Source organism: Fundulus heteroclitus, chromosome 18 (assembly GCF_011125445.2).
Source record: "Fundulus heteroclitus isolate FHET01 chromosome 18, MU-UCD_Fhet_4.1, whole genome shotgun sequence".
Classification (NCBI taxonomy): domain Eukaryota; kingdom Metazoa; phylum Chordata; class Actinopteri; order Cyprinodontiformes; family Fundulidae; genus Fundulus; species Fundulus heteroclitus.
The window spans coordinates 5,657,850-5,685,638 of NC_046378.1; the positions used below are offsets into that span (position 1 = coordinate 5,657,850).

Sequence of the window (27,789 nt, forward strand, 5' to 3'; positions counted from 1 at the left end):
GAGCGCTGCCCTGTCAGTCAGTCAGAAGCCGCCTTCCCATTGAGGAATACTGTTTGCCTTAATCGTTCGTATTCTTTATTCACCGGTCGTTTTGGCTTTTTCTTGCCCCTGCAAACGGACGGAGAGGCGATTTTTAAATCAACAGCGCAGGTTGGTTCCTCCAGCTCTTGTTCCTCTTGGTTTTTTTACTGCTTTTGAGGCTTGAACTAAAAAAAATATATGTTGCATAATAGAAAATGGAAGTGCGCATGCGCGGAAATCGTCACTGCTCTACTTTTTGTACTTTTAAACCCCAGAAAATGCTGCTTTTCGTGTTTTTGTGCTTCGCACAACAAGGGGCGAGCTAGTTTTAGCCGACTAACTCGCCTGCTGGTAAAAAGCGCCTCTTAAGCGGCGTGTTTTTCACCATATCCCCACTTTTACATAACTGTGTCAGTGTACCGTGCGCTGGATTGCAGGTCAACGTGTGTGTGGATTGTGAATAGCAGGTCATCGGGAGCTGAGGGAGGGAGGTTTGCTAATACGCAACAATAACGCATTTTAGCCTTATTTCCTTAAATCACACAGCCTATATCAACGTACTGATTGGTGTTATTAGACCTATTTTCGACTTGTCTTTGCTATTAAGCCATCATAATATGATATTAGTAGCTCAGTTTCTGTTGCTGAGAGAATGGGAGTGCCTGATTTTGCTAATCCTTACAGTATATAAATTTACAGGTGCAGTTGTTTTGACCTGATCTTTTGTTTCGGTTTATTTGGAAAATGTACACATCATCTGCTCAGATTGGCCATATATAAAGATAAACCAATCTACTACATTTCTATTTAAATCCAGTTGAGGTCGCCCAAAAAGACCGATAATACAAACTAATCTCTTTCTGAAAGAACAAAATAGATAAAAATAAATCCATTGCTGAGTGTCTACTGAACAACAGATCCAAGTATGTTCTGGGTATTAATTCAGTCACTCCTACAGAACTAACAGTTCAATTTTAATTATGACATAAATGTGATCTCTATATTGCCACTGAGAGTTTTTGATTTAGGACAAGGATTCATTATATTAGTTTTGTTACAGATGTCATCAAACATCAACACATTATTATTATTATTATTATTATTATTATTATTATTATTATTATTGTTGTTACTACTGAAGCCTCAGTATGAAAGAGCAAACCAGTTTTTCCAGACCTAAATGAGTTTTAGTCAATAAAACTTGTTTTTGTTCCCAGCTACATGTGTAGAGGTAACAAAAATGTCCTTACAAAAAAAAAAGAAAATGTCTTGCACACATACAGTATATATATATTTTTTGTGCCATTCCTGTTTGAAATGATGTGAAAGAATGCACCGCTGGACGGTGAGGTCCTAGGGAAAACAAGAAAGGAAAAAAAAAAAAAGCCATGTGGTTTTATGAAACAGGGCTTTCAGCTTTGTGTTGAGCTATAGCAGTATCCATGTGACTGGAGCCAAGTTGTATAATGCCTGAGATGTGTGCTAGTGTGCTGGCTGCAGCCTCGCTCACTCTGACGCTGGGCTCCCATGGAAGCAGAGGCGCCTCGCTTTCATTCTGTCATTTTATTTTATTTGCACAAACTTGGAAGACATTTTTTTTTTTTCTCTAAAGAAGAACCTTTTGACAATTTTCTCAGCCAGGCGGGGTTTCTTGCGATATTTACGGAGGACGGTCTTTCTGGTGAGTTCAGACCCTGTACTGTTTTGTGGAAGAGTTTTTAGATATTGAAGAAGTTTAGTTATCAGATCTGCTTATATGCCATTTAGGTTTTTGGGGGTCGGCTTATGTTTTTCGTGAACGCTCTGCTACCCTAACTAGGGAGGATTTAAAGGTTTAGTTTTGTTTGTTTTTGTTGTTTTGTTTTTTTTCAGTTGAACCCACAAGGTTTGAGATAGCGGTTTGTTGGAAAAGAATCAATTCGTCCAAAAGAACAACTGCATGTCTGCTGTTTATAGTGTGACTCTTTTTCTTTTATTACATTATCACACTTTTTGAATATTTCCTTTTTTTTTCGGACTGACTTTTTCAAGAATTTGCTTGATGCAGTAAATCATCTGAGTGACACTGAGGTGAATAAATCCCTCTTTAGCCATAATCCCACTCTGTTAGAGAAGTCCGGCATTCCTGATGTGCTTCATTTTAAATGCAGAATATAATCTGCTGCATATGCTGATGTGCTTTTAACCCGCCGCCGTAATGTATTGCCCCAATTTGCTGATGTCACATTAACCTGTTGAGGCTCCTTGCCTTCTGATTGGCCGTGTGCAGCAGCCAATAGAAAAACCCTGCCCAACAACTTGTCTGTTTCCACTCTCTAAATCTTCACTGTGGGTAATCTGAAGGGATGAGGGCGAAGGTGTGGGCGAGGCGGAGAGCCTGCTGCGGTTTTTAATGCTTTGAAAAAACACGAAAAATCCTTATTTCAAAGACAAGAGGTTGATATACGTGTCTGATGTAAGGTGCCTGGGATAGACGGGCCGCCGGATGATGCGCGCTTACATAAATAGCTGCAACCTGATCCAGGCCAGCGGGAGAGCAGTGAAATAGTTTGGTTTTGGCTTCGGTCCCTGCTGCCGGGGTTCCCCCGACCCGGTGCGGGACAGACAAACGGCCCAGAGTCCTGAGATCTGTCGTCACGGCTCGTTTTCATCCTCTCTTTTTTTTTTTTCCCAGAGAACAAGTATTTGACTCAAGCTTCTGAAGCTTAAATGGAATGATTTTTCAAAAAGTGGCTGGGAATTGTGTGGAGCAAACACCCAGACTCAGGACTGGGTTACACAAGGCTCGTCTTCCGCATTTGATTCTGAGCTCGTTGAATGATGAATGTTGGCTTCTCCTTTTTACTGGTTAGAATTTTCTTAAAGCTCACCTGGTGGGTTCTGCAGAGAGAGGCAACCTCTTGGTTATTATTTAAATAAAATAAAAAAGAAGCAATTTCAAGTATCACCCAGAGGTCAAGCCGGTCCCGATGACGTGTGCGACATCAAATCTTTGTCTGTGTCCTCTGCCGCAGGGGCCGGTAATGCCATAACCCGGAGCATCAATGCAGAACAGCAACAATCAAGCTGGCTCTAAAATAATGTCAACTATTCAGCATCAGTGTAAGAATGATGTTACCTGCAATGTGTATTTATTGGAATTTTGATTCAGAGACACAGATCTGAAATGAGGACCTGTCAAATTTGGTTTTCGCCTGATTTATTGCTTCATTTTCATAGAGGACCAGTGTTAAGTAAAGCAGAAGCTCAACGCTTCGCGTTTGCAGCCCGAGCTAATTTGCCGGGCGTTGCTTGTTGCGGGAAGAAAGAAAACCCTCTCCCTTTTTGTCAGTCTGCTGTTGGTAGAGTAAAACTAGCATAACAGGCTGACATCAGCGGGTTAATTATGGGGCTGTCTGCTAGGGCAGTCGCCGCGGGTTTAAAACCGTATTAACCAGTGGACGACCGCGTCCTTCCAACTTCCTGGTTTTTGTAGGCGCGGTGGCCTTCTGTCCAGCAAGCTGGCCAGCAGTGCGCAGCAACAGGTAGGGGAGGGGTACACAGGTCACCGTTCCCGGTCCCAGTCGCATTTTCAGAGGTCCGTTTTTATCCCGGCTGGCTCACCTTTACTGTTCAGAGGTCTTTGGAGCGTGTCACAGCGGCGAGGCGCTTAGATCCTTCTGGAAAAGGTTAAATACGGGCCTGCTCTCAGTCCAGCCTGTCAAAGACACGCGCGCCCGCCGCCTTGCTGTGTGTGAAGTGAAGTGAACTTTACGCCGTCGCCCTGTTGGGTGCCTGCTCTCTCAGCGGTGCTGGGAGTGGAGCCGGCCCGCTCACATCAAAGGGAAGCCACTGTGCGTTTGACGGCTGGCTTGAGCTGATTCATATTGATTGCTTCTCTCTTTAGAACTGCATCTTGACTACCGACTCACTATTAATAGATGTGCTCATCACTGTAGAGGCTCTGTATCAGTGACGTCTCGTGTTTTTTTTTTTTTTTCTGCTCCCCCCAGATTGCACCTGAGGCGCTGAGACATCACCTCCGTTTCCATCCCGATGCCATGGCCTCCATGGCGTTGCCATGTGGAAAGTGACCTGACCCTGCATCCTCCGCCAGTTCATGTCTGAGGACCGTGACCCGAAGCTCTACCGCCTCTCCGCTCTGGACGGCCGCGAGCGCGTCTGCTTCCGGGCCGAGGAAGAGCACGGCCCCCCGCGCGGCTCCATGAGCCAGCTCCACCGCATGGCCAGCGGTTACAGCGAGGGCCGCGGCGGGCAGGACGGCGGGGAACTGGAACCCGAGCTGGGACTGGCCTCCGAGGGCAGCGACAGCGGCCATGAGCACCCGGCCTCGCTGTGCTCCCCGCACGACGACAGGAAGCGCCAGCGGGCGCCCCTACACGAGGACGTGGAGATGGGCGGCTCGAGCGGGAGCGGGACGGAGTCCCACGGCAACGAGTCGCACGGCAACGAGTCCCACGGCAACGAGTCCGTGGGCAGTTCGAACGGCAACGGGAAGGATTCGGCTCTTATGGAGTCATCGGGGAGCAACAAGAGGTAAGGGCTCATCAGATGCACTGAATCATGGTAAATGGAGGCTATTCCCCCTCCTCCTCCTCCTCCTCCTCCCCCCCGCCACGGGGGCCAGAACCAACTAGGTCACGGAAGTAAGGTCCATTAGAGTTACAGCGGGGTCTATTCTGCGGATTGAATCATAGTACTTTGCAAAAATCCCAAGAGAAAACGCCCATAAACTGAGTAAAACAGCTGCAGATTAGATTTTATAGCGATCTGTTTGAGACAAATGCCTTTAAGAGGCTCATTCATTCAGTGGGCTTATCAGAAACCAGCAGGTTCAGATTCTTCAGCTTGAAGATGGAGGGATTTGGCTTTTGGTGGTTCTTTTTCAGCAATAATTAAAAAAAAAGGCATAGAAATAACCTGGCCCCGCCCACCGTCTGCCTTTTCTAGTTATCTGCTGTTGTTAGGAAGCAGGACACTGTCTGAAGGTGAGTGGTTACGTAACCAGTCGGAGACTTTCTCCATCTCCCTCACATCACTGTCATGGAGACCACAGGAAACACGTTTCACGTAGCGCAGCGTAATAATTCTGCCGCTGTGTTCACACAGAAAGCTGCCCGTCTAATACGGCTCCCCTGGATGTCATCCAGGCGCCCGCTTTTAGAAAGCACCAACAGTCTGATGCCTATGGGAACATCTGGATTTCATTTGTGTTTATGGCTGAACATATTTCATGATGCTCCTCAATAGTTTCTTTTTTTTATTTATTTAATGTACATGCAGACATTTAAATGTCATGCGTGTCGAGTAGAAAACTAATTTCTTATTGCTTCTAAGGTTTTAAGCAGAGGTGTTGGACTGATTGTGCAACAAACATCTTTATTGATTTGTCTTAAAAAGGGTTCATGTGTTGCTGATTTTCCTCCATCCACACGGTCAAAATTCTAGAAACAGGCTGTAACGTATAGAGTACTACACAGTTACTAATGCTGTGCGTCCCTTAGCTAGCTGCACCTGGCCCAGCCATCAGTAGGCTGCCAGGATACCTTTATTCTGCCCAAAACCAGCTTTGATCTGGGTTCTGGATGATTGTCTGCTAGAACAACCGCCTGGCTGTTGACTTTAGTCGTCCTGCTTCCTCTTTACGTCCACTTGGCGCAGCAGCATTGCTGGCAGCAGGACACACCCACATCATGCTGGCAGCAGGACACACCCACATCATGCTGGCAGCAGGACACACCCACATCATGATGCTCCCACCACAATGCTTGACGGTGGGTGCAGGGTCGGAAGGCCTCGACTCGGCCGATGCTTCCCGGCACTCAGCCCAGCCTCAGTCTGTGTCTCGTTGGACCATGAAGACTAGCCGATTTCACCTGGGCTCAAGTAGCCATGAATCCAAATCGCCTCGGTTTCCTCTAAGTTTCCAGTTCAACGCTCATTTCCAAACTGAGCTTCAGAAGCTTGTTCTCACTGCACAGATTTCCATGGCTATACCCCGTCTTTCCCACGTAACATGACCCCGTTGTCGTTGTTTCTTCCAGCTCCAACTCCCACAGCCCTTCTCCCCCGAGCAGCTCCAACGCCTTCAGCCTGCTGAGCTCTGAGCAGGACAACCCTTCGACCAGTGGCTGCAGGTTAGTACGCGGCTCCGTCGCCGCTGTAGTCTGTGCAGAATGTTTCCACCCTCCCCCCCCCCACCCACCCGCACGTATGGTCCCAGAAAGCGCTGCATGAGGCGCGTCCACGTGTTTTCGCTCCTTCCAGGTAGCCCCCCCCCCTCTCCTAGCCCACCTCCGTGCAGAGCATGACGCTCCTGGCGACAGCCTGTCACTCCTGACACTTGCGCATCTTTCTCGTCATGCAGCAGCGAACAGTCGGCCAAAGCCAAGACTCAGAAGGAGCTCTTCAAGACCCTCAAGGAGCTCAAGATGCACCTGCCCCCAGAAAAGAGGGGCAAGGGGAAATCCAACACGGTCAACACGCTCAAGTACGCGCTGCGGTGTATCAAGCAGGTGAAAGGTAAGCTCAGCCTCTCCCTTTTTTTAAAAAATCGGCACGCAAACGCCGACGTTTGAGAGCGAACGTTGATCGATCCGTTTTGGATCCCGCAGCCAACGAAGAATACTACCAGATGCTGATGATCAATGACAGCCACCCTCCTGGCTTCGATGTGTCATCCTACACCATTGAAGAGATCAACACCATCACCTCGGAGTACACCCTGAAAAACACCGTAAGTATGACCGCCCTTCACAGCACAGGATGGCAGGGGGTGGCGAGCTTCGGCTTTGGGATTCTGCAACAGAGCGCGGCTCAGAATAGATCCCAGCTATTGCACCGATCACTAGTGCGCGTCAGAACATGAGCTGTGAGCATCAGAGAAGGATTGGTGTCAGAAATGAATAAATGAGTAAACCATCACACCTGTGGCCCTGAGCTACTTCCTCTAGGAGAGTTCTTCTTTACATGACACTAGATCTAGGGTTAGGAAGACGGAAGAACCTAGGAAGTACCCTCCATCTTCCCTTTTTATTTAGGAGCAATCTCGATCAGAAGACTTCAGATATCTAATAGTACTTTAGGTGTTGATTTGTTTGTGGCGTAAAAGACAAAAACTTGTTAGGTTTTTTTCTTGTCTCAGCTGAATAAAACGTATCTGCTCCTGTTCACTGTGATCATTTCATTCAGTTCCTCTGAAGAACAATCCTGGAAAAGGACAGTTTGTTTAAAATAGAGTCTTAACGTCCTCCTGGGGGTCAGACGATGGCGACTTTATAGGCAATTCAGGCTCTTGACTGTAAGATTGCAGTAAATAACCCTGAGTTTGCTAATATCTGCTCGTACGTTTCCACCTCCAGGACATATTTGCCGTGGCGGTGTCCCTCATCACCGGGAAGATCGTTTACATCTCCGACCAGGCGGCCTCCATACTGAACTGCAAGCAGGAGGTCTTCCACAACGCCAAGTTCGTGGAGTTCCTGACGCCGCAGGACGTGAGCGTGTTCTACAGCTTCACCACGCCGTACCGCCTGCCCTCGTGGAGCATGTGCACCGGAGCAGGTACGGACCGCGGCGAGGGAAGAGGCCCTTTTCGTACCTCCCCGCGCCGCGAACTTAGATCACCCGTTTCGCGGCGCGGGGAAAAGCGCACGTTGCACATCCACATGGAGCACAGCCCCGCCCCGTCAGGCTGTGAGAAATGAGTGTAGCGTCTTCACAAGCCCCCCAACGCCCACGCGCATATGCTGATGAACGCATTGCGTGGTCTTAATTCACAAGACGATTCACATATTTCAGCAGCACATGCGCCTGTCACGTAATCACCTTAACTAATGCTCATCTCATCACCTGCACTGCAGCAAGGGAACTAAGCGTAGGTGAAATGTTCTAGAAACGAGCGTAAGATGATCTGCGGTGAGTGTTTTCACCCCTAAAATAAGATAATTAAATATAATGCACTTGAAATAAGACAATGGAGACGAGTTCTTCCTATTTTAAGTGGGAAAGTCTTATTTCATTGGCAGATCATTTTGTTTAGCTGCTCAAATGAAGGACAAATACACTCGAGGATATTGTTCTTACTTCTAGTTCCCTTTTTGCAGGGTGAGCAGAAAGCGCTGACCTGCAGCGAACACTGCGTTGCATATTAATGCCCAACAGACTGGAAGCAGTAACGCTAAGCATTTGTTGACACTTTCTCTCTTTTTTATTTTTTTTTGCAGAGTCGTCTCCCACGGAGTGCATGCAGGAGAAATCCTTCTTTTGCCGCATCAGGTGAGCGACTGAGGCCGCGGCGGCTCTGATCCGCAGCTTCCTGCTCAAAACGAAGCCTTAGTCACCACAGAGTCCAGTGGTGCGGGGGTTGCTCAGGAGTCGCCAGGGCGTTTATTGCTCTATCGTAGTTTGGCATTCGCATGCAGCGCATTCCTTACTTAGTGAAGAAATATTTCAAATGTAAAATGTAATGTAAAATGTGTAAAATCCTTTATGAGGAGATCAAGCAAGAATCTATGGTTAGACGTCCAAGTTCGACCCTGATCATGTGACTTGGGCGGACTTAGGCTACGTTCACACTGCAGCCTGAAATTACCCAATTCCGATTTTTTTTTGCCCATATGCGACCTGTATCTGATCTTTTTATGACAGTCTGAACAACACAGATCAGATTTTTTCAAATGCGACCCAGGCCGCTTGGATATGTGGTCCTGAATCCGATACGTATCTGATCTTTTCAAATGTGACCTGTGTCTGTACGGCCAGGTCATATTCATCCGATCTACACGTCATTGATACTTGACAAACGTCACTAACGGTGGACCTGGCTATGCCAAAGAGGTTGGCTTAAAAAAAAAAAAGAGGTTGGCTATTGCGCGCTAACAAGCACATGTTGCAAGTCCTTACAGCCCCATGGCAACGCGTTTACTCGCTGCTATGGCCGCCGAAGATGTGTGTTTTTACGTGAGAGCGCTAAAGAGATCCGTTCAGGCGCACATAAAGGTTGCCTTTGTCATTCGAAAATTATGAATGAAGTCCATATCAGTAAAGCCGCTCACATCACTAAAATTTGTCTCCTTTTCGATCTGAAAAAGATTGCGTTGGTACTGTGCTGGCTCAGGTTGGAGAATAACGTAAAGAACGCAAGATACGCTGCAGCATCACGATCCATGTTTACTTCCGCAAACAATGAGCACGCTTGCTACGTATGACGTCATTGCGTCCTCTACTGTGCATGCGGGACACTTAGGTGTATGAATGCAGTTCACACAGGAGATCACATACAAGTCGCATATATTTGGAAACATGAACGGACACGCAAAAAAATCCGATTTCACCAAAACATCGGAATTGAGCATCAAGGCCTGCAGTGTAAACGTAGCCTTAGAAAAACCCATGTGGGCATTAGGCCTGCCCTTTCTATCCTAATCACTGGACTGAGCTAAAAAGAGTTTAATAAGTTTCTTAAAAGCTTTTCATCTTGAACGTTTTGGGTTCAAGCAGCGCTCCCGAGAGCTGCTCTTGGTTCAAAGTTACTAACAGGAGCGCGCTGACGTTTACAACCCTGTGTTCGTGTTGCAGCGGCGGAAAGGAGCGGGAGGGCGATCTCCAGTACTACCCTTTCCGGATGACTCCCTACCTGATGAAAGTCCAAGACGCTGAGCTGTCTGAAGAACAGTTCTGCTGCCTCCTGCTGGCGGAGAGGGTGCACTCCGGTTATGAAGGTGAGGAGCGGGGATTCTAACAACTTCATTTGCCGTTCCTGGCAAAACCTCCGATTGCTATGGCACATCAGGGAGTCAAAGTAATGCATAAAGGCTTTTAATGAAAAGTGCCTGTTTACGGAAGATAATGACATCTTAGGAGCTGATTTGAATAATGCGATCAGCGGGCAGAGATAACGTTGCTTTCAGTCCCTCGGAGGACAGATCAGATTACTTGTAGCTCAGTTTCGTGTTTGCTCATCTTGAACAGATGGCGAGCCTTATGTCATACCCTCAAAACGAGACCTTGAAAGCTACGTAGTCAGGGACTTTAACCCCGGATCTCTTCCAGTAAATATTGAGTGACTTTAAACCGTGAACGTTCATTTTGATGCCTAACCAGTTGTTGTTCTCTCTTCCCTGCCCAGCCCCCAGGATTCCTCCAGACAAGCGTATTTTTACCACCACACACACCCCTAACTGTGTGTTCCAGGATGTCGATGAGAGGTGGGTGGATACAGCTTTCTCTTTTTGTTTCTTTTTTATTCTTTTACAGTAGATTTTCTGAGTTGTACGGCTCCACAGTAAAATATCTGTTTATGTTGCTGGAGCAGGGCTGTGCCTCTGTTGGGGTACCTCCCTCAGGACCTGATTGGGACCCCCATTCTGCTCAATCTGCACCCAAGTGACCGGCCGTTGATGCTGGCTGTGCATCGCAAAAGTAAGTCTAGGACGCTGAACGTTCCTGTCTGGTCTTATTAATGGAATCGCCGTGCCTCGCAAAGGTCGCCATGCCACTTAAACGTTTATTTATTTTTGCACGGTATGACTACAAGCTTTATTGTAGATTAGCAGAATTTTATCTGACAGGCCTTCACAGGATAGAAGACGACACGTTGTTCTCAAACAGTTGAGGACAGGATTAATTACTTTCCTGGCTTCGCCCTTTGCGTTGCAGTTCTGCAGTACGCCGGTCAACCCTTCGACCACTCCTCCATCCGCTTCTGCGCGAGGAACGGCGAATACATCACCATCGACACCAGCTGGTCCAGCTTCGTGAACCCCTGGAGCCGAAAGGTGTCTTTCGTCATCGGGAGGCACAAAGTGCGCCAGTGAGTACTTCCACCATGCCGTTTTAAAGTTGTGACATTTTATTTGTTTCAGTTTTTTTTTAGTAATATTTGCAAAAAGTATTTAACTTTGACGCCCGTGCGGTTTCAGGGGCCCCGTCAACGAAGACGTCTTCGCTGCCCCGGCTTTCCACGGGGGGAAGATGATGGATTCGGACATCCAGGAAATCAGCGAGCAGATCCACAGGCTGTTGCTCCAAGTACGTGAACTCCCTTTGTCCGCGTTAACACGCGCGCGCACTCCGAGGAGACCCGTTTCTCGGCTCTAACCGTCTGCTCCTCCGCAGCCGGTCCACAGCATGGGCTCCAGTGGCTACGGCAGCTACGGCAGCAACGGCTCCCACGAGCAGCAGGTGAGCATCAGCTCATCCAGCGAGAGCAACGGCAACATGCCCGCGGGGAGCACGGCGGAGGAGACGGGCAAGACCAAGCCGTCGAGGACCTTTCAGGAAATCTGCAAGGGAGTGCACATGCAGAAGAATCAGGACTCTCAGGTCTGCGTGCGCGCCTCCTCCGTGTGGCAGCCCCGGGCGGAGCAAAGAAAGAGCACCGACAGTGAGTTCAGTCCCGCACCTTCCTGTAAACCTGTAAACGCTTAATTAGCTTAAGAAGTCGATACAAATAAGAATTAGGAAAAAGAGAGAGAAAAAAAAAGGAGAAAAAAAGGGAAAAGGGGGGAAAAGAGAGAAAAAAAGAAAGGGAAAAAAAGGAAAAACAAAAATGGAAACAAAGGAGAGAAAAAAGAGCAAAAAAAAGACAAAGAAAAGAATTTGATACAAATAGAAAGGTTTGAGCACAATACGATAAAAGACTAGCAACTATTAAAACTCAGATAAAAAGCATTCAGGTTGTTATTGCACTTGAAAGGGTGACATCTGAACAGTTCATAGGGCGGTCTTCAGCTCGTTGCTTGACCTGCGGCTCCCCGGCATTTGGTTGCAGCCGGAGAAAATGTTTCAGGGTGTAAAAATACCGGCGCGACAGCAGCAGTACAAACCTGCGTTGCTCTAATCCACATTTTTATTTTATTTTTTTTATTTGAATTAGGATCAATGCACATTCATCAACATGTCAGCTCAAAGCATCAATGTAAACATGCCAGAATTAGCGCAACGGCTAATTTGCATCCGCTGTCCTAAGGCAGGTTAAGAACACTGAACATTAAACAAGACACTACAGGAGAGAACAGAGTGGACACAAACGGATAAGATGCCAATAACATAAAATCACAATAAAATTAGGTTAACAGGCCCATGGAAACAAATCAATTTATCTGTGAACACATGTCTGGTTAGTTTTTTTAACCAATGTTTTAAGGAGATTTTAAAACTTATGCAGGTTGCACAGTCTAAAATGTTGTGCTGACTTAAAATGTTACAGTAATGATAACGTAAAGGCTGTTTGTCAAGAACTTTCAGAGTTTTCTTGAAAAGAGACTGTAGGGGTTTCAGAATGGCCTCTGAAGTGTGAGACCATGTAGTTTATATGGCTAAATATCATGGCATGCATATAGGATTTTGCTGATTCAAAAGTCAGAGAGGGTCTTATATGTTTAGTTTTATACAAAACTCTGTTTTCTGACATATCCTCTCCCTCTCTCCATTGCTCTCCCTTGGTTCAGATTCGCCCGCAGCTCAGAGGAGTTCAGGGGTCCGTGTACGGGACTCCGGCGCCCCTTCGCAGCTCAGAGACAACGCCGGCGTGGACGACTTCACCTACAAGGACCAGACAGTGTGCTCCTACCAGCAGATCAGCTGCCTCGACAGCGTCATCAGGTGCGTTGGCGGGGGATCCGCGGTCACGACCGGGGTGCGCTCGTGCTCGCCGCGCCGGAACTCTCCAGACTAAAGCGTGCGCGCGCTTCTCTCTCTCTAGGTATCTGGAGAGTTGTAACGTCCCCATCACGGTGAAAAGGAAGTACCAGTTCTCGTCCAACACCACCTCGTCCAACTCCGACGACGACAAGAGGGGTTCGGAAGACGGCATGCAAGTGCCTCAGGGGACCCACCCAGGTGTGAAGACTTTTACACACACACTCACTGTTTTAGACCACTTTCCCTCGAGAGACGGACTTTATTCCTCTGTAGCTCACGAAACGTCTCTCCTCCTGATCTCCTGCAGATCCTTTGCTGCTCGACCCCCAGCCCAGCATGTCGAACATGAAGGCCCCTAAGAAGCCCCCATCGGGGGCGGCGGGTGTGGTGGGGGGCACCCTGGCGCCGCTGCCTCTGCCCAGCAAGGCTGAAAGTGTCGTGTCCATCACCTCCCAGTGCAGCTACAGCAGCACCATTGTGCACGTGGGAGACAAGAAGCCTCAGCCGGAGTCTGGTCAGTCCCCGGCGTTAATCCCGTTTCAGAGAGTGCCGCCGCGCTCAAAAAAAAGCAGAATCTACCCGTCGGACAGTGTGCCGTGTTTGACAAATGTGGCCCCCGCTTTGCGTTACAGAGATCATCGAAGACGTCGCCGAGAGCCCGGCGCCGCCCGCGCTGCCGGTCAGCATGGTGCCGCCGCCCAGCCAGGAGAAGGAGGCCTACAAGAGGCTGGGGCTGACGAAGGAGGTGCTGGCGGCGCACACCCAGAAGGAGGAGCAGGCCTTCCTGAACCGCTGCAGGGAGCTCCGCAGCGCCCGGAGCCTCCAGAAGGAGTGCTCCTCCTGTCTGCACAACCAGAGGGGCCCGGCCACCGCCGAAGGTACCGCAGGGCTTACATCCTTTCGGATCAGACTGCAGCCTGGTTGCCGTTTTAGCTTTTAGATTTTAATTGTATCTTTTCGTTTGTTCAGCGGTGTTTATTTCAGTTTTATTTGTACGCACTGTTTTGTCTGAGTTTGTCACACGTCCTCTAAATCCATCATGTTGAAGTCCGCGCGTCTACCGTGACGAACGTGAACAATCTGAGGGCTGTAAATGAATCCCAAGGCGCAATAAATCTCTGACTCTTCTCACTCCTGCTTGTGTGACCCCCAGATTCGCCCGGTCAGCAAGGAGCCGCCAGACAAGGCGCCACCAGGCCAGAGACGACCGCCAAGAAAGGCGGCCGCAACAGAAAGTCCAAGAAGCCACGGATGAAGCACCCTGACTCGTCGGACAGCGCCGCGTCCAACCGTAAACCCCTGCCCCCTCTCCAGGGTCTCAACCAGACCTCCTGGTCCCCGTCCGAAGCGTCCCAGTCAGCTTTTAACGTCTCCTACCCCACCATGGTGCCTGCGTATCCGCTCTACCCCCCCACACCCGCCGCGCCAGCCCAGGGCTCTCGCCCGGACGCGTCCCTCTCCTCCAGCGCCCAAGCTCCCCCCACCAGCGCTCCGTTCCCCGCCCCCATTGTTACGCCTGTGATGGCTCTGGTGCTGCCAAATTATCTTTTCCCCCAAATGGGACCTCTGAATCAGATGGCCCAGCTGGGGGCAGCCCCTAGACCGACGTTTTTCGCCGAGCCGACCCAGCCGCTACAGGCGTACCCCGCCCAGCAGGCCTTTCAGACGCCGCAGGCTGCGTACGCCATGCAGGCTCAGCCCTCGTTCGCCCCTCAGCAGCCCTTCCCCGTGCAGACTGCCTTTTCCCCGCAGCAGCCTTTCCAAGCTCCACAGACCGCCTACATTACCCAGCAGCCCTTCCCGGCTCCTCAGACCGCCTACGCCACCCAGCAGCCCTTCGCTGCCCAGCCGGCTTTCCCAGTGCAGACTCCGTTCATGGCGCAAGCCCCTTACCCGCCGCAGCCTTTCCCCTACACCATGGCCCCCGAGCACGGCAAGGCCGCCGCAGCAGAGCCCAGGGAGGGAGCGGCGTCGCGCTCCTCCACCCCTGGCTCGGGGGCCAGGGAGCCCACCACGTCCCCTCCGCTGTTCGAGTCGCGCTGCAGTTCACCCCTGCAGCTCAACCTGCTGAGCATGGAGGAGGGGCAACGCTCGGTGGAGAGGCAGGACAGCACGGCGGCCCCCTCCGGAGGCCAGGGCGGTGCTGCAGCAGCGGTGCCGGGGGCAGCAGGGGACAAGAGCGGAGGGGCAGCTAAGGCTGATAATCACCAGCAGGTGAGAGGCACCAAGAGAGAAGCTCTGGTTTATTTCTGATCAGCTCCCCCCACCCTTCATCCCGCGAGTAACAGGCGTGTCGACTGATCCCCGGCTTGTTTGTTGCAGCTGGAACCCAGAGGCGACGGAGCTCACAGCGATGGGAACTCCTCGTCCTGTGACCTGCTGGACATCCTGCTGCAGGAGCAGGAGGACGCCCACTCCGGCACCGGATCAGCCACCTCTGGCTCCATGGGCTCAGGTTTGGGCTCAGCGTCAGGCTCGGGCTCCAATGACTGTCGGACCTCGGCTAGCGGAGCATCTGGCAGCAGAACAGGTGAGCTGAGGAACATCCCAGTGTTCAGCCTCAGAGTTGGCAAATAGAAAGAAATGGAGACAGCTCTTACCTGTTCCGCCATATGTCTCGTCACAGTCGCAAACCTTGTGACAGCCTAGTCACAAGGTTGTTTTGTTGAAGTTTCATGTGTCAGACCAACACAAAGTACCACGTAATCGTAAAATGAGAGGAAAATGACACATTTTACAGATAAAAATACAAAACGTCTTGCAGGGATTTAGCCATATTTGCCCATATTCCCCTAAAATAAAGTCTATCGCAACCTGTTGCCTTGATTGGTGAACCAAATCAGTAAAACCACGATCACACTCTACTTTGTTTTACACAAAAAAAAAACAACAACCATGGAATGTATAGACCTGGGTGGGTGTGATGTGACAGAGGTGAAAGGTGTGCGCGTTCCTTTACGTGGCATTTCTTCACATTTTCCCTCTCCTCTTCCATTCCCTACTACTTGTAGGAAGCAGCAACACCAGCAAGTACTTCGGCAGCATCGACTCTCTGGAGCACGACCCAAAGGGGAAAGGCAAGATGAGAGGCGACGGAGGCTCCGACGGCACCAAGTCCCAGACCAACGTCTCGGTCCAGGGGGAAGGGGAGCATTTCATCAAATACGTCCTGCAGGAGCCCCTCTGGCTGCTCATGGCCAATGCCGACGACAAGGTCATGATGACGTATCAGATGCCGTCCAGGTGGGTCACTAACGGACGTCAAAGGGGTCATTTCAATGGATTTCTGAAGATATTTGGTGTCTTCTGTTTTGTTTTGCTTAACCTCGGCGTGCGTCCGTCTGCTTGCACACAGGGACATTCAGAGGGTGCTGAGGGAGGACAAGGAGAGGCTGCGGCAGATGCAGAAGAGCCAGCCTCACTTCACCTCGGAGCAGCGGAGAGAGCTGGTGGAGGAGCATCCCTGGATGAGGAGAGGAGGCCTCCCGGCGGCTATCAATGTCAAGGTTAGGGTCACACGCTCTCACCGGCAAGCGGGCGAATGCGGATTTCCTGACAGAAACGGTGCAGGTGAGAATTAACTGCGTGTCCTCCCCTTCTTCAGGAGTGCGTGTACTGTGAGGACGCCGCAGCCACGGCCGGACCCATTGAAGAGGAGCTCCCCGACATGGACTTGGGAGAGCTGGGCGAGGACTTGGGGAGAGAGGGACAGAGGGGCCAGAGCCAATCAGAGGAGCCTAAACCTTAGCCGGACCCTGGCTCACAAGAACACGTTTGAGTGGCCATCGAGGGACGGGGGGGCACGATGACTCCGACATGGAGTCTTTTATGCACACACAAACACATCCTGAACATTGTGACTGAAAAACCCAAGCGACAAGAAGAGCTCGGCGTTCTCTCGCGGAGGTGTGCCAGGGGTGTGTGTGTGTGTGTGTGTGCTGGATGTTGGACTGCATCCAAGTGCAGCTCCTAATACGCCCCACAAGGAGGTAGCAGTGTCTCTGTGTTCCCCTGTGATGGGCTGGCCACCTGTCCAGGGTGTACCCCACCTCTAGCCTGGTGACGCTGGAGGTAAGCAACAGCGCCCCCTTTTGGACCTGCGAGGACAAGCTGTCATAGACAACAGAGCTTTAAAAAGTTTTGTAGATGGGACCTGCCTAGAATATATATATTTTTTCCATTTCACACACAAACTCACAGTCTCTAAAATTGCCTTTTTTTTTTACTGAACCATTTTCCTTCTTTTGTCAGACATAGGGGCATTTATTCAGATACAGGTGAAGCCGAGGCTTTCTGAACTTTGTATTATATCTCAGTAATATGTATAATTTTGTAATTTTTACACAATGCCGAGTGTCTTTAAAAAAGAAGAAAAAAACATTACGTGTAGCCCCCCCTCACCTGCCCATCAGGATTTATGTAAAATAGTTGATTCCAATTTTTTTTTTTCTACTATCTTTGGACCTGAGCGAGTGAAGAATGAATGGCAAACAGCAGTATTAGCACTTAAGAGAATATGTGGGCTGAGTGGACCTCACCTCAGTGGTGACAACGTGATGCAGAAAAGCTATTTATTGAAAGCGTGTTATTATTTTCTGCAGGTAAATACATCAAGGCTAGATGTTAAAGCTAAAGCCAAATACATACTACTATAAGATAATATATGAACACTGACTAAGCACTACAGAATGTTGAGCATCACCCTAACACAGAAGCTCACTACTTCAGTGAGAGTCGTCTCCGCTTGAGAAGCTGCCAAAAATCTATATTTGCAGTGAAAAACAATCAGCATCTAAGAAAATCGATATACTTTTGAATAAAGGTTTTAATGAAAGGGGTGCAGTTTACAGATGAATTTTGAGAATATTTTTTGAAATTTTGTTTTAAGATAGAATATATATTTGTGCACACTCTCAGCCTACAGCGAATACTCTTGAGTAACGTTGGCGCCATGTTTAAGTGGTGCACCACTACGACACGAGATCACTGTGTTGAACAAACGGGTGGGAAGTTCTGCATTATGCACAGCTACAGGGTCTCCACTTTTTTACCCCCCCCCCCCCTCGCTAATCTTCACAATACCAAAACCTAAAGAAGTAGCATTAGCTGACTTGCTTTCTCCCCTACCCCTGAGCTTTACTTTTGAATAATGTTAGCACTATTAGGTAAAGTGTGCCTGGATGTGTGCGCGCTGCAATATAGAGAACTGTGAAAGCTGCAGCTCAGCGTGCACAATTCTTTAAGGTCAATGATGAGCGCAGGCACTGACGTCTGCGGCCCTGTCGGCAAGACGTGAACAAGTGTAGCAACTCGGAGGAGGGCATTCCCTTCGTCGTTTAACATGAAATCATAGGAAACTGTGAGCCACATGGCTGGAGGACCCGGGAACAACTCTGGTGCTACAAACGGAGAACAGCCGGGGCCTGTGAATGTAACACAGACTGGACCAAGAGCATCTCACTTTGTTTATGTTTATTTTTGGTTGTTTTCCTTTCCACATAGTTTTTTTATTATTATTATTCTATTTTTCTAATACCCTTGTGCGTGTCTGAGTTTTCTTTATGTTGACGAAGGTGAAAGCTTTTGGAGCATCATCGGGGATGTTACCCTACCTCGTAATACATGCTAGGTTACTGTAACCAGATCGTAGGACATTTGTGAATGTGGGAACAGAGCGCTGAGATCCTTGAGTGATGGGTGCTGTAGAGTCTTTGCTTCAGAAGAAGCAGCTGGGTTTGGACTCCTGTTTCCTCTCTGACTGAATGACTTGAGGCACTGAAAGTACAGGCACCTGTCACTCACGGTGGCAACCACACTGTCTCTGTCTGTCTGTCTGTCTCTGTCTGTTTTTGTTAATTTATTTCTCTTTAGCTTATTTCTATGCCCCCCCAACTCTTACCTGTTTGTAAAAAAAAGAAAAAAAGAAAAAATAAGTGAGTATCAGAGATCTACCCGAAACATGAGGAATGAAGCTGTTCCGTTTTGGAAGTACATTTCTGGTTGACTTTTGGGGTGGGGGCTAACTCCATGCACACACAAGGTACCTGAACACAACAATGTTTATAGTCGTGTAGGCTTTGTCTCATTTCCAATGTATACGTTTGCCATATATTAAACTAGCACAGTTCTGTGCGTTTTTATAGCTGACGAGACATGTTGTTCAGAACTTGTAATAAAACTGCAATAAAACAACCACTGAGGCAGAGTTGTTTCTTTTTTTGTTTCCTGTTGCCACTCGGCTCATTCCTAAACAGTGTAGACGCCTAAGGGCTCACTGCATGACAATGATTGGTGCTACTAAAACTATAGTAGTTAAAAATAAAAACAGTCTGTGTAAAGAATCTATACAAGTTCGACCTTTGGCCTAGATAACCTTTTAATACACTGATATCTTAAGTCTGGCAATTAAAATGATTTTGTAAGTACAACAGCCATCATTTAGAGACAGTAGAAGCTTACTGGTCAATTTTATTTATAAAGTGCCAGTTCACAATACATATCATCTCAAGGCACTTTACAAAGTCAAATTCAATCAAATCATACAGATTGGTCAAAAAGTTTCCTATCTAAAGAAACCCAGCAAATTGCATCAAGTCTTGAAAAGCAGCATTCACTCCTCCTGAAGGAGCGTAGAGCCACAGTGGAGAGTTGTCTGCATTGTCCATGGCTTTGCAGCAATCACTCATACTGAGCAAGCATGAAGTGACAGTAGAGAGGAAAACTCCCCTTTAATGGGGAGGAAAACCTCCCAAAGAACCAGGCTCAGTGTGGCCAGTCATCTGCCTCGACTGACTGGGGGTTAGAGAAGACAGAGCAGAGACACAAAAAAGCTCAGAAGCACACATTGATCCAGGAATCCTTTCTATGGTATATGGTAAAAGCGGATGATCTGTCTCCCCTGGATGATGTCATAGCTGAACAGAACGCCAGACCAGGTAAGAAGAGAAAAAAGACAGAAGTTAAAAGCTGAAATAACAACAAATCCGGGATCTCGTTCTTTTGGTCACGACCCAAAGCTCGTGACCATAGATGAGGGTAGGAACGTAGATCGACCGGTAAATCGAGAGCTTCGCCTTTTGGCTCAGCTCTCTCTTCACCACAACGGATCGGTACAGCGCCCGCTTCACAGCAGACGCCGCACCAATCCGCCTGTCGATCTCCCGCTCCATCTTCCCCTCATTCGTGAACAAGACCCCAAGATACTTGAACTCCTCCACTAGGGGCAGCACATCCTCCCCAACCCGGAGGAGGCACTCTACCCTTTTCCGGTTCAAGACCATGGTCTCGGATTTGGAGGCACTGATCCTCATCCCGGCCGCTTCACACTCAGCTGTGAACCGCTCTAGTGAGAGCTGTAGATCACGCCCTGATGAAGCCAATAGGACCACGTCATCCACGAATAGCAGAGACGCAATCCTAAGGCCACCAAAACGGATCCCCTCAACACCTTGGCTGACTACAGAGATAGCTCAGGGTAACCTAAGCCACTCTAACTATAAGCTTTGTCAAAAAGGAAAGTTTTAAGCCTTTCATAAAAGTAGACAGGGTGTCTGCCTCACGGACCAAAACTGGGGGTTGGTTCCACAGGAGAGGAGCCTGATAGCTAAAGGATCTGCCTTCCATTCTACTTTTGGAGACTATAGGAACCACCAGCAGACCTGCAGTCTGAGAGCGAAGTGCTCTGTTAGGAACATACGGGGTAATCAGAGCTCTGATATATGATGGAGCTTGATTATTAAGGGCTTTATACGTTAGAAGAAGAATTTTAAATTCTATTCTTGATTTAACAGGAAGCCAATGAAGGGAAGCTAAAATAGGAAAAATATGATCCCTCTTGTTGATTTTCATCAGAACTCTTGCTGCAGCATTTTTGATCAGCTGAAGGTATTTTGTGGCCTTCTTTGACCTTCCATGAGGTTAACAGGAAGAACTCTATCATGGATAGGAAAGGAGCTTCAGACTGCCGTGCTGATTTCGGACAGCCTTTAACTCTAAATGTCACACTTTAGGCATGAATGAACGCAGAGACCGATCACTTGACAAGGTTAGGTGGAGTTTATTTAGCGGTTTTCTTGGTCAGGCAGGCAGTGGTCAGATCTGTGAGTCAGTCAGAGGTGAGGGCAATCCTTGTAATCAGTTGTCAGACAAGCAGGAGGTCAAAGCCGGGGATTCCAAGGTGGCAGGTGAGAAAACAGGTTCAGGTAGGCAGACGAACTGCAGAAAACAGGCAGATTAGAAATATGTCTAACTTGGCTCAAACAGACAAATTGCCTGAAAGTGTTACCACTGGGGTTATGCAACAATCTGACGCAGTGCAGGTGGAGGATCCGTCCTCATATAGCAGCAGCTGCTGATCATGGTGATGAAGCGCAGGTGTGAAGTTCACAGCAGCTGGTGTGACACTGACGTCATTACGTGTAGGAAACGCACATGGATGATGCGAGTCAAATCTGGGCCTATAGCCTTCTGAAAATGAACAACAAAGTGTGTGCTCTCTTCTCTCTGGCCATTTTCGTTCATTTGTGTGAGGTGGGCTGAGCTTATATACATCATATCACGCAAAGGATTGAGGGATTCCTTACAGCTCCTTGGTGCCAGTAAGGGACATTACGAGGTTCCTATGCTAAAGTAGCTGTGAGAAGAAGCATACAGGCTCCTTTTCCTACCTCCTTCATTACTGACTATTTGGACAGCACTTATCATGGTGGCAGCTGACGCACTTCCGCTTTGGCTAATGAGTCCTTACTCAATAAGGGTATTCGGATTGACTCAGGACTTCACTGACAACACCTTTGCTTCTTCATTACCCATTTCTCTAATCCCCTCAACACCTGCAATAGTCTATTAAAAGCCTTCCTGTCAAACCTAGAACAGCAACCGTCTTCCAAAACACAGTCGAACAGTAACATTGCCCATGTGGATAATTTTAAAGTTGATAATGGTATAGGCTATCATCATAATGTTAAAGTAATAATAATACTTGACTGGATGCCAGGTTATGTATCAGTGGTATTTTAATGCAGCCTGATAAAAAAGTTATCAAAACACATCAATAAGAAAACGGAATCAGTGACAAAACTCATTGATTTCTGATGAGTGTGACCGCTGACTGGACACAGAAGGCACTAGCAAGGAGAGCCCACTGCTCCCTAATAGAGATGGGTTACACGCAGAAGACAAGTTTAATCAAATGTATGTTGCAATGGTAGATGAAGATGTTGATGATTATTATTGTAAGCCATTACTGGAACAAGGCCTTAAATGATAACTTTAATCCTCTAAAATCTTTGGAGAAAGCATTGGTGATCAAACTTTTCCTCCCACTCTATATCAAGGCGTTTTTACTTTAACTCCAAAATTTGAAACAAAAAAAATTTTAAGTCAATAATCGGCAAACAATCTGCATTCTTTAATATACTATACTATACTATGTTCCATTTAACTACACTATATATTCCATTTGACCTATGCAGCTTGTATCTCTGTCTGTTACAACCTGAAGTCCTCCATAAAATGTTTTAGAAGTTTTTATGGAGGAATAGGACACATTATACTAGGAAATCTTAATGAGCATGTATGAGGACCTGAATTTGCTTGATTTTTCAACCTTAAACATCCATCCCTCCATTTTCTGACCCGCTTAATCCCCCATGGGGTCGCGGGTGTTGCTGGCTGGAGAACCCTAAACAATATGTTCAAAATAAATTAGACCCAAAACTTTCTCAAAAACCCATCTTCAATCTGGAGTTCCATACACAATTATCTATTCTCAAAACGTGGCTCAAATTTATTTAAAATTAATTAAAAAATTATTTTCATGAACATGTGCTTCTTTCCTGGTCCTAAATTTATAAGTACAATTGCTCACCACACACCGTATTTGGAACAGAAACATCTTATACAAAAATAAATCTTTGTTTTTTTGAGAAACTAGTTTGCACAAGGAATAATTTTACTTAAGCATGTCTTACTCTGAACTTCTAGACACGTTGTTGGGATGCTATCGCGCCTGTATCTGTAACCTCTATAACGTCTGTATCGGCTTTACCAAAACTGACCCTAATGTTGGTCAGATCTGTCTTCCCACAGAAAGAGAAATGTTAACAAGAAGGACTGGATTGATCTGAATATTGTCCTGCCAGACATAAACTGGAAAAAATTGTGTGTCTTCTCTGTAAATATACAATTATTAATAAGGTTGAAAGAGTTTCTCTCATGATAATCCATCGCTTTTAATCCCGGCAAGCTTGTTTAACAAAGATACAAAAGGGACACTGAGTTAAAGTGACTGGTAAGAAGTCTGTACATTCATTTCCAAAAGCATTCCCAATACTTCCCCCCTCACTTATGTAAATGTATGTTTTGGAATCTTATCCTAATAACAAAAAAGATCAATTTTGTATCCTATAAGTTATGTATTAAAGGTTACATAAATCCAAATTTTCCAATCTCAAACCATTTCCTTAAGATTTAAAGAGAAATGCAAACAGCATTTACTGACAATTTTCAAAACAACAAGAAAGCTGTCAAGACTATGTAAACTATTTATTACTTTTTAACTGATTGATTTACCCATTTTCATTTGTATCTGTTGAATTTAACTTAACTTTTCCCATCGAGTGGTTTTACTTCCATACTCAAAGTTCTTCAGGCTGATTCAATACCATGTATCCAATTTTTTTTTTTTTTTCTTTCTTTTAACCATGTAACTTTTTGTGTGTCTATTTGTTGCTGACTCCCTTGAAAAAGAGTGTTTTCGCCTTCAACTATGTCCTGGTTAAATAAAAGTAAAATGGAAAATAAAATCCACCTCTGTTAACATTCCTCGTTTTTGTGTTCTTTCTCTGTATCTGTGATATTTAATATAACTGTTGCCAAAATCATAAAAAGCCGTTAATCTATCACACCTGTCCGCGGTCCACTCTGATCAAGCGAAGTTACATTGACCAATCAGAGGCCGTTTCCGGTATGCCTGAAAATTGGTTCATCCAATCAGGTGTGCCGTTTAGCAAGAGTTAAAACCCTTAGAGAACACAACAGCAGGCTCTATTTTGTTCGAGGAATCGTTAGGAAAACTTTTATTTCAACAGAAATGAGGGAAATTGTTCACCTTCAAGCTGGCCAATGCGGCAATCAGATCGGAGCGAAGGTTAGAAAACACTAACGTGTAATAAACCCCAAATTGGTTGGGAACACCTGAAAAGTTACATTTAGTTTTTGCGGGCTGCTAAAGTAAAATTAGTTTGGTCAACTGGGGGGGAAAAAATCGATATCCATAGTTGTTGGTTTTCGTTACTTGTAGCAAGGCTTGCAGCTCAATCGGTTAATTTAATCTTTTTTTCCCCCTCCTCCTTCTCTGGTTGTAGTTTTGGGAGGTGATAAGCGACGAGCACGGCATTGACCCAACCGGGACATACCACGGTGACAGCGACCTGCAGCTGGAGCGCATCAACGTGTATTACAACGAGGCGTCAGGTCGGTTCTTGCTTTGCTTCACGGGTGGAGGGTGATCTTCAGGAAGCCCTTCAGTACCACTACCGTCCACCAGAGGGCATTCATGTCGCCCAATGGCTACAAAGGAACTGCTCCTGTGACGCACTAAAACTGTTGCTGCCGTTTTCCTCATCAATCCTGACCTCACCGGCTATCATAATAATGACGGAAAACTAATTGGGACGATATTAATTGGGAAGGTGTATATTGGTTTCTGATTATTTTTACTGCAAACAGTGCATCATCCATACTAGCATATAGATTTGAATTTTATCTTTTGCCTCCAGAATCTATTTGTAGGCTCTTTTTAAACAAAAAAACACATTAACTTTTTATTTTTTATTTTTTTTTATTTATTTTTTTAAAGCTTTTATTTGACAATGTTGCAGCGTTTTTGTGTGACTACTGCCCCACCCTCTCCCACTAGGTGGAAAGTATGTCCCTCGTGCTGTGCTGGTGGACTTGGAGCCAGGAACTATGGACTCTGTGAGGTCTGGTCCCTTTGGACAGGTGTTTAGACCTGACAATTTTGTTTTTGGTGAGTATGTTACTGTAAGCAATCTAATGATAAAGAGACAGCCATATGGCTGCCACATAAACCACAACATTAATTTATCCATTTCTCAAATTTTCTCAAATAAAGGAGCCTGGATGTTCAGTATGTTGTCGAACGAGATGTGACTGAATTGGAAACGGATGGGTCTAATTTCATTTAGGAGTGTAGTTTAATTGGGAAAACAATGTTGCATTTTAAACACTTCATCAAAAAAAGATAATCGGTTGGATGATATTTTAAAGTGTGAAAAAGTTAAATGATTGTCTGGTCTCCTGCAGCACTTTAAGATTTGTAGTCAACTCTTCAGTGCATTAGACATAAAATGTATTATTTAGAAGTTTGATTTAACACATGCAGATGTGGTGTTAACACCAGGGCCTCCTGCAGACCGCCCAGATGGGCTTATCCTGAGCTCTTTGTTGGAAAGCTACTTTTGATTCAGTTCAGAAATGTATGAAGGAAAAAAAAAATGCAGTTATAAAAATTGTCAGCGACTCTTTAGTTATCATCAACTGACAGTGTACCGGTAATGGCAGCCTCTAATGCCATCTTCTCCAGCAATCCTTTGTCTGACTTCTTTTTATACTAAATATCTGGGTCTGGAACAGGCCAGAGTGGCGCTGGTAACAACTGGGCTAAAGGTCACTACACCGAAGGAGCTGAGCTGGTGGACTCTGTCCTGGATGTAGTGAGAAAAGAGGCGGAGAGCTGCGACTGCCTGCAGGGCTTCCAGCTCACCCACTCCCTGGGAGGAGGCACGGGCTCCGGCATGGGCACGCTCGTCATCAGTAAGATCAGAGAGGAGTACCCAGACCGCATCATGAACACCTTCAGCGTTGTGCCATCACCTAAGGTTCATATCCTGCATTCAAATAACGATTGGATCTGATGCTTTGCCTCATAGCTGCTCCATACATTTCTTTGAATTCCTCCCCCTGGCAGGTGTCGGACACTGTGGTGGAGCCCTATAACGCCACCCTATCTGTCCACCAGCTGGTTGAGAACACGGATGAGACCTTCTGCATCGACAACGAGGCCCTCTACGACATCTGCTTCCGTACGCTGAAGCTCACCACGCCCACCTACGGTGACCTGAACCACCTGGTCTCGGCCACCATGAGCGGCGTCACCACCTGCCTGCGCTTCCCTGGCCAGCTGAACGCCGACCTCAGGAAGCTCGCAGTCAACATGGTGCCGTTCCCCAGAATGCACTTCTTCATGCCCGGTTTTGCTCCCCTGACCAGCCGAGGCAGCCAGCAGTACAGGTAAAGAGGCTGCCCCCAAATCCATCCTTATAGTTAACCCCTACTCTCTCTAAAAACTTAATTCCAGCGGAGTTTCTTTCTTTACCAAGAGCCCTGTCAGTTCCTGAACTCACCATTCAGATGTTCGATGCCAAGAACATGATGGCGGCCTGCGATCCCCGCCACGGCCGGTACCTCACAGTCGCCGCCATCTTCCGAGGCCGCATGTCCATGAAGGAAGTGGACGAGCAAATGCTGAACGTGCAGAACAAGAACAGCTGCTATTTCGTGGAATGGATCCCAAACAACGTGAAGACGGCCGTATGCGACATCCCGCCGCGTGGACTCAAGATGGCCGCCACTTTCATTGGGAACAGCACGGCCATTCAGGAGCTGTTCAAGCGCATCTCTGAGCAGTTCACCGCCATGTTCCGCCGCAAGGCTTTTCTCCACTGGTGAGTGGAACTCTGTGATCCACACTGGTTTGATAGTGCATTGTGTAGATGCTGAAGTTGTTTGTTTTTTTGTCCACACAGGTACACGGGGGAGGGGATGGACGAGATGGAGTTCACTGAGGCTGAGAGCAACATGAATGACCTGGTGTCAGAATATCAGCAGTACCAGGAGGCCACTGTGGAAGAAGAGGAGGAAGAGGAGGGAGAGTTTGAGGAAGACCTGGCCTGAGCAGCCATTATGTTCTTCCCCTCTTGGAATGGTTTCCATGATGCAATTTTTAGCTGCTGACAACTGGATTTGAACCTAACAATTTCAAATCAGTGGAACTTAAAGGGTGATGCATAAATAAATTGAATAGAAAGATGACCGTCTTATTCCAGTTATTTTCCTTCCCTCTCTGGAGTCTGAATGTTACCGTCTCCATGGCCGTGTATCCATTCAGTCCCTCTGCCTCATTCTAGTCATTCTGTTTGCCACACTGCTGAAGGTCAGCATCTAGAAACGGATGAATAGTAAAAATGGCCTTATGAAAGCAAGTATGGGGCTAGTTCTCTGTACATATATGAAAATGATTGTTAAAAGAATTGATGTACCCTGTCCCTCATCTCTGCCTGAACTGAATGCATATTGAGTCGGCCACAGCCTTTATACTCTTTTCCCAGCAGCAATTTTATTGTGAAATGTTGACCTATACTCTGATCCTGATGGGATTCTCCCTTTGAAGCTTTAATATTCTCTTGCAATAAAAGCTTTTTGTGCATGTTTTCTGTGTTTATAAAAATTGCAGGCATTTAATTGATTTAATTTGGGTATGTTAGCAAGCCCTACACTATAGTGGCAACTCGCTTCAAGGTGACACAGCCCTCTTATTACAGCATGTAGAGTTGGATGGGACTATGAATGATCAAATACTAAAGGACATCAGCCTCTCAGCTCATCCTTTAATCTGTTTCAATAACGGTTTAAGTCCTGATAGCTGCAGCTGTGGAAAAGGCCCATAGCTTCGGGTGAAGGTATGTGACCAATAAACGAAAGTAATTTAGGCAACGTTTGTCAAAACCATCATGTTAAATGGAGAATTACACACTGACTGTAGAAATGCAGGCATGCATAATTAGGTTTTAATCAGTTGAGGAGAGCTCACCTCTGGCTGGAGGGATGGACATCTGCACTAAGGTCTCCACTAGAAGGCGCCTAAACACTTCATATCTGAATGGCACATCTGATCACCAATTCATTTATCCAACATTGTTGAGAAGAGCAAAAATCACTAATCAAAGACAGGAAATAACTGGGAGAGCCACTTTCAGGCGAGGACACATTTCCCACCGGTGTCGTCTGATAACAGGTTGCATTCATTTTCCCAACTGTGCC

General features: G+C 47.0%; 1 protein-coding gene across 1 annotated transcript; it reads left to right on the forward strand.

Annotated features, from left to right (window-relative positions):
• Positions 1 to 26,778, forward strand: LOC105926743 (period circadian protein homolog 2). The gene is made up of 29 exons (XM_021316872.2): positions 1 to 150; positions 4,014 to 4,557; positions 6,066 to 6,158; positions 6,389 to 6,543; positions 6,636 to 6,757; positions 7,383 to 7,584; positions 8,247 to 8,298; positions 9,601 to 9,743; positions 10,151 to 10,229; positions 10,337 to 10,443; positions 10,681 to 10,834; positions 10,944 to 11,052; positions 11,140 to 11,407; positions 12,474 to 12,627; positions 12,728 to 12,864; positions 12,974 to 13,180; positions 13,299 to 13,544; positions 13,820 to 14,880; positions 14,989 to 15,196; positions 15,678 to 15,909; positions 16,022 to 16,172; positions 16,271 to 16,413; positions 23,599 to 23,815; positions 24,033 to 24,141; positions 24,587 to 24,697; positions 25,324 to 25,568; positions 25,658 to 25,980; positions 26,070 to 26,414; positions 26,496 to 26,778. Exons 2-29 carry the CDS (start codon positions 4,121 to 4,123, stop codon positions 26,641 to 26,643), a joined length of 5,958 nt encoding a protein of 1,985 aa, XP_021172547.2. The 5' UTR covers positions 1 to 150; positions 4,014 to 4,120; the 3' UTR covers positions 26,644 to 26,778.
• The last annotated feature ends 1,011 nt before the right edge of the window (positions 26,779 to 27,789 follow it).

Excerpts from the sequence above, each read along its gene's own strand:
- LOC105926743 (XM_021316872.2), top strand. The coding sequence starts at position 4,121 with ATGTCTGAGGACCGTGACCCGAAGCTCTACCGCCTCTCCGCTCTGGAC. Across the intron at positions 4,558-6,065 it reads TCATCGGGGAGCAACAAGAG|CTCCAACTCCCACAGCCCTT; the intron begins GTAAGGGCTCAT and ends TGTTTCTTCCAG. Across the intron at positions 12,628-12,727 it reads TGCCTCGACAGCGTCATCAG|GTATCTGGAGAGTTGTAACG; the intron begins GTGCGTTGGCGG and ends CTCTCTCTCTAG.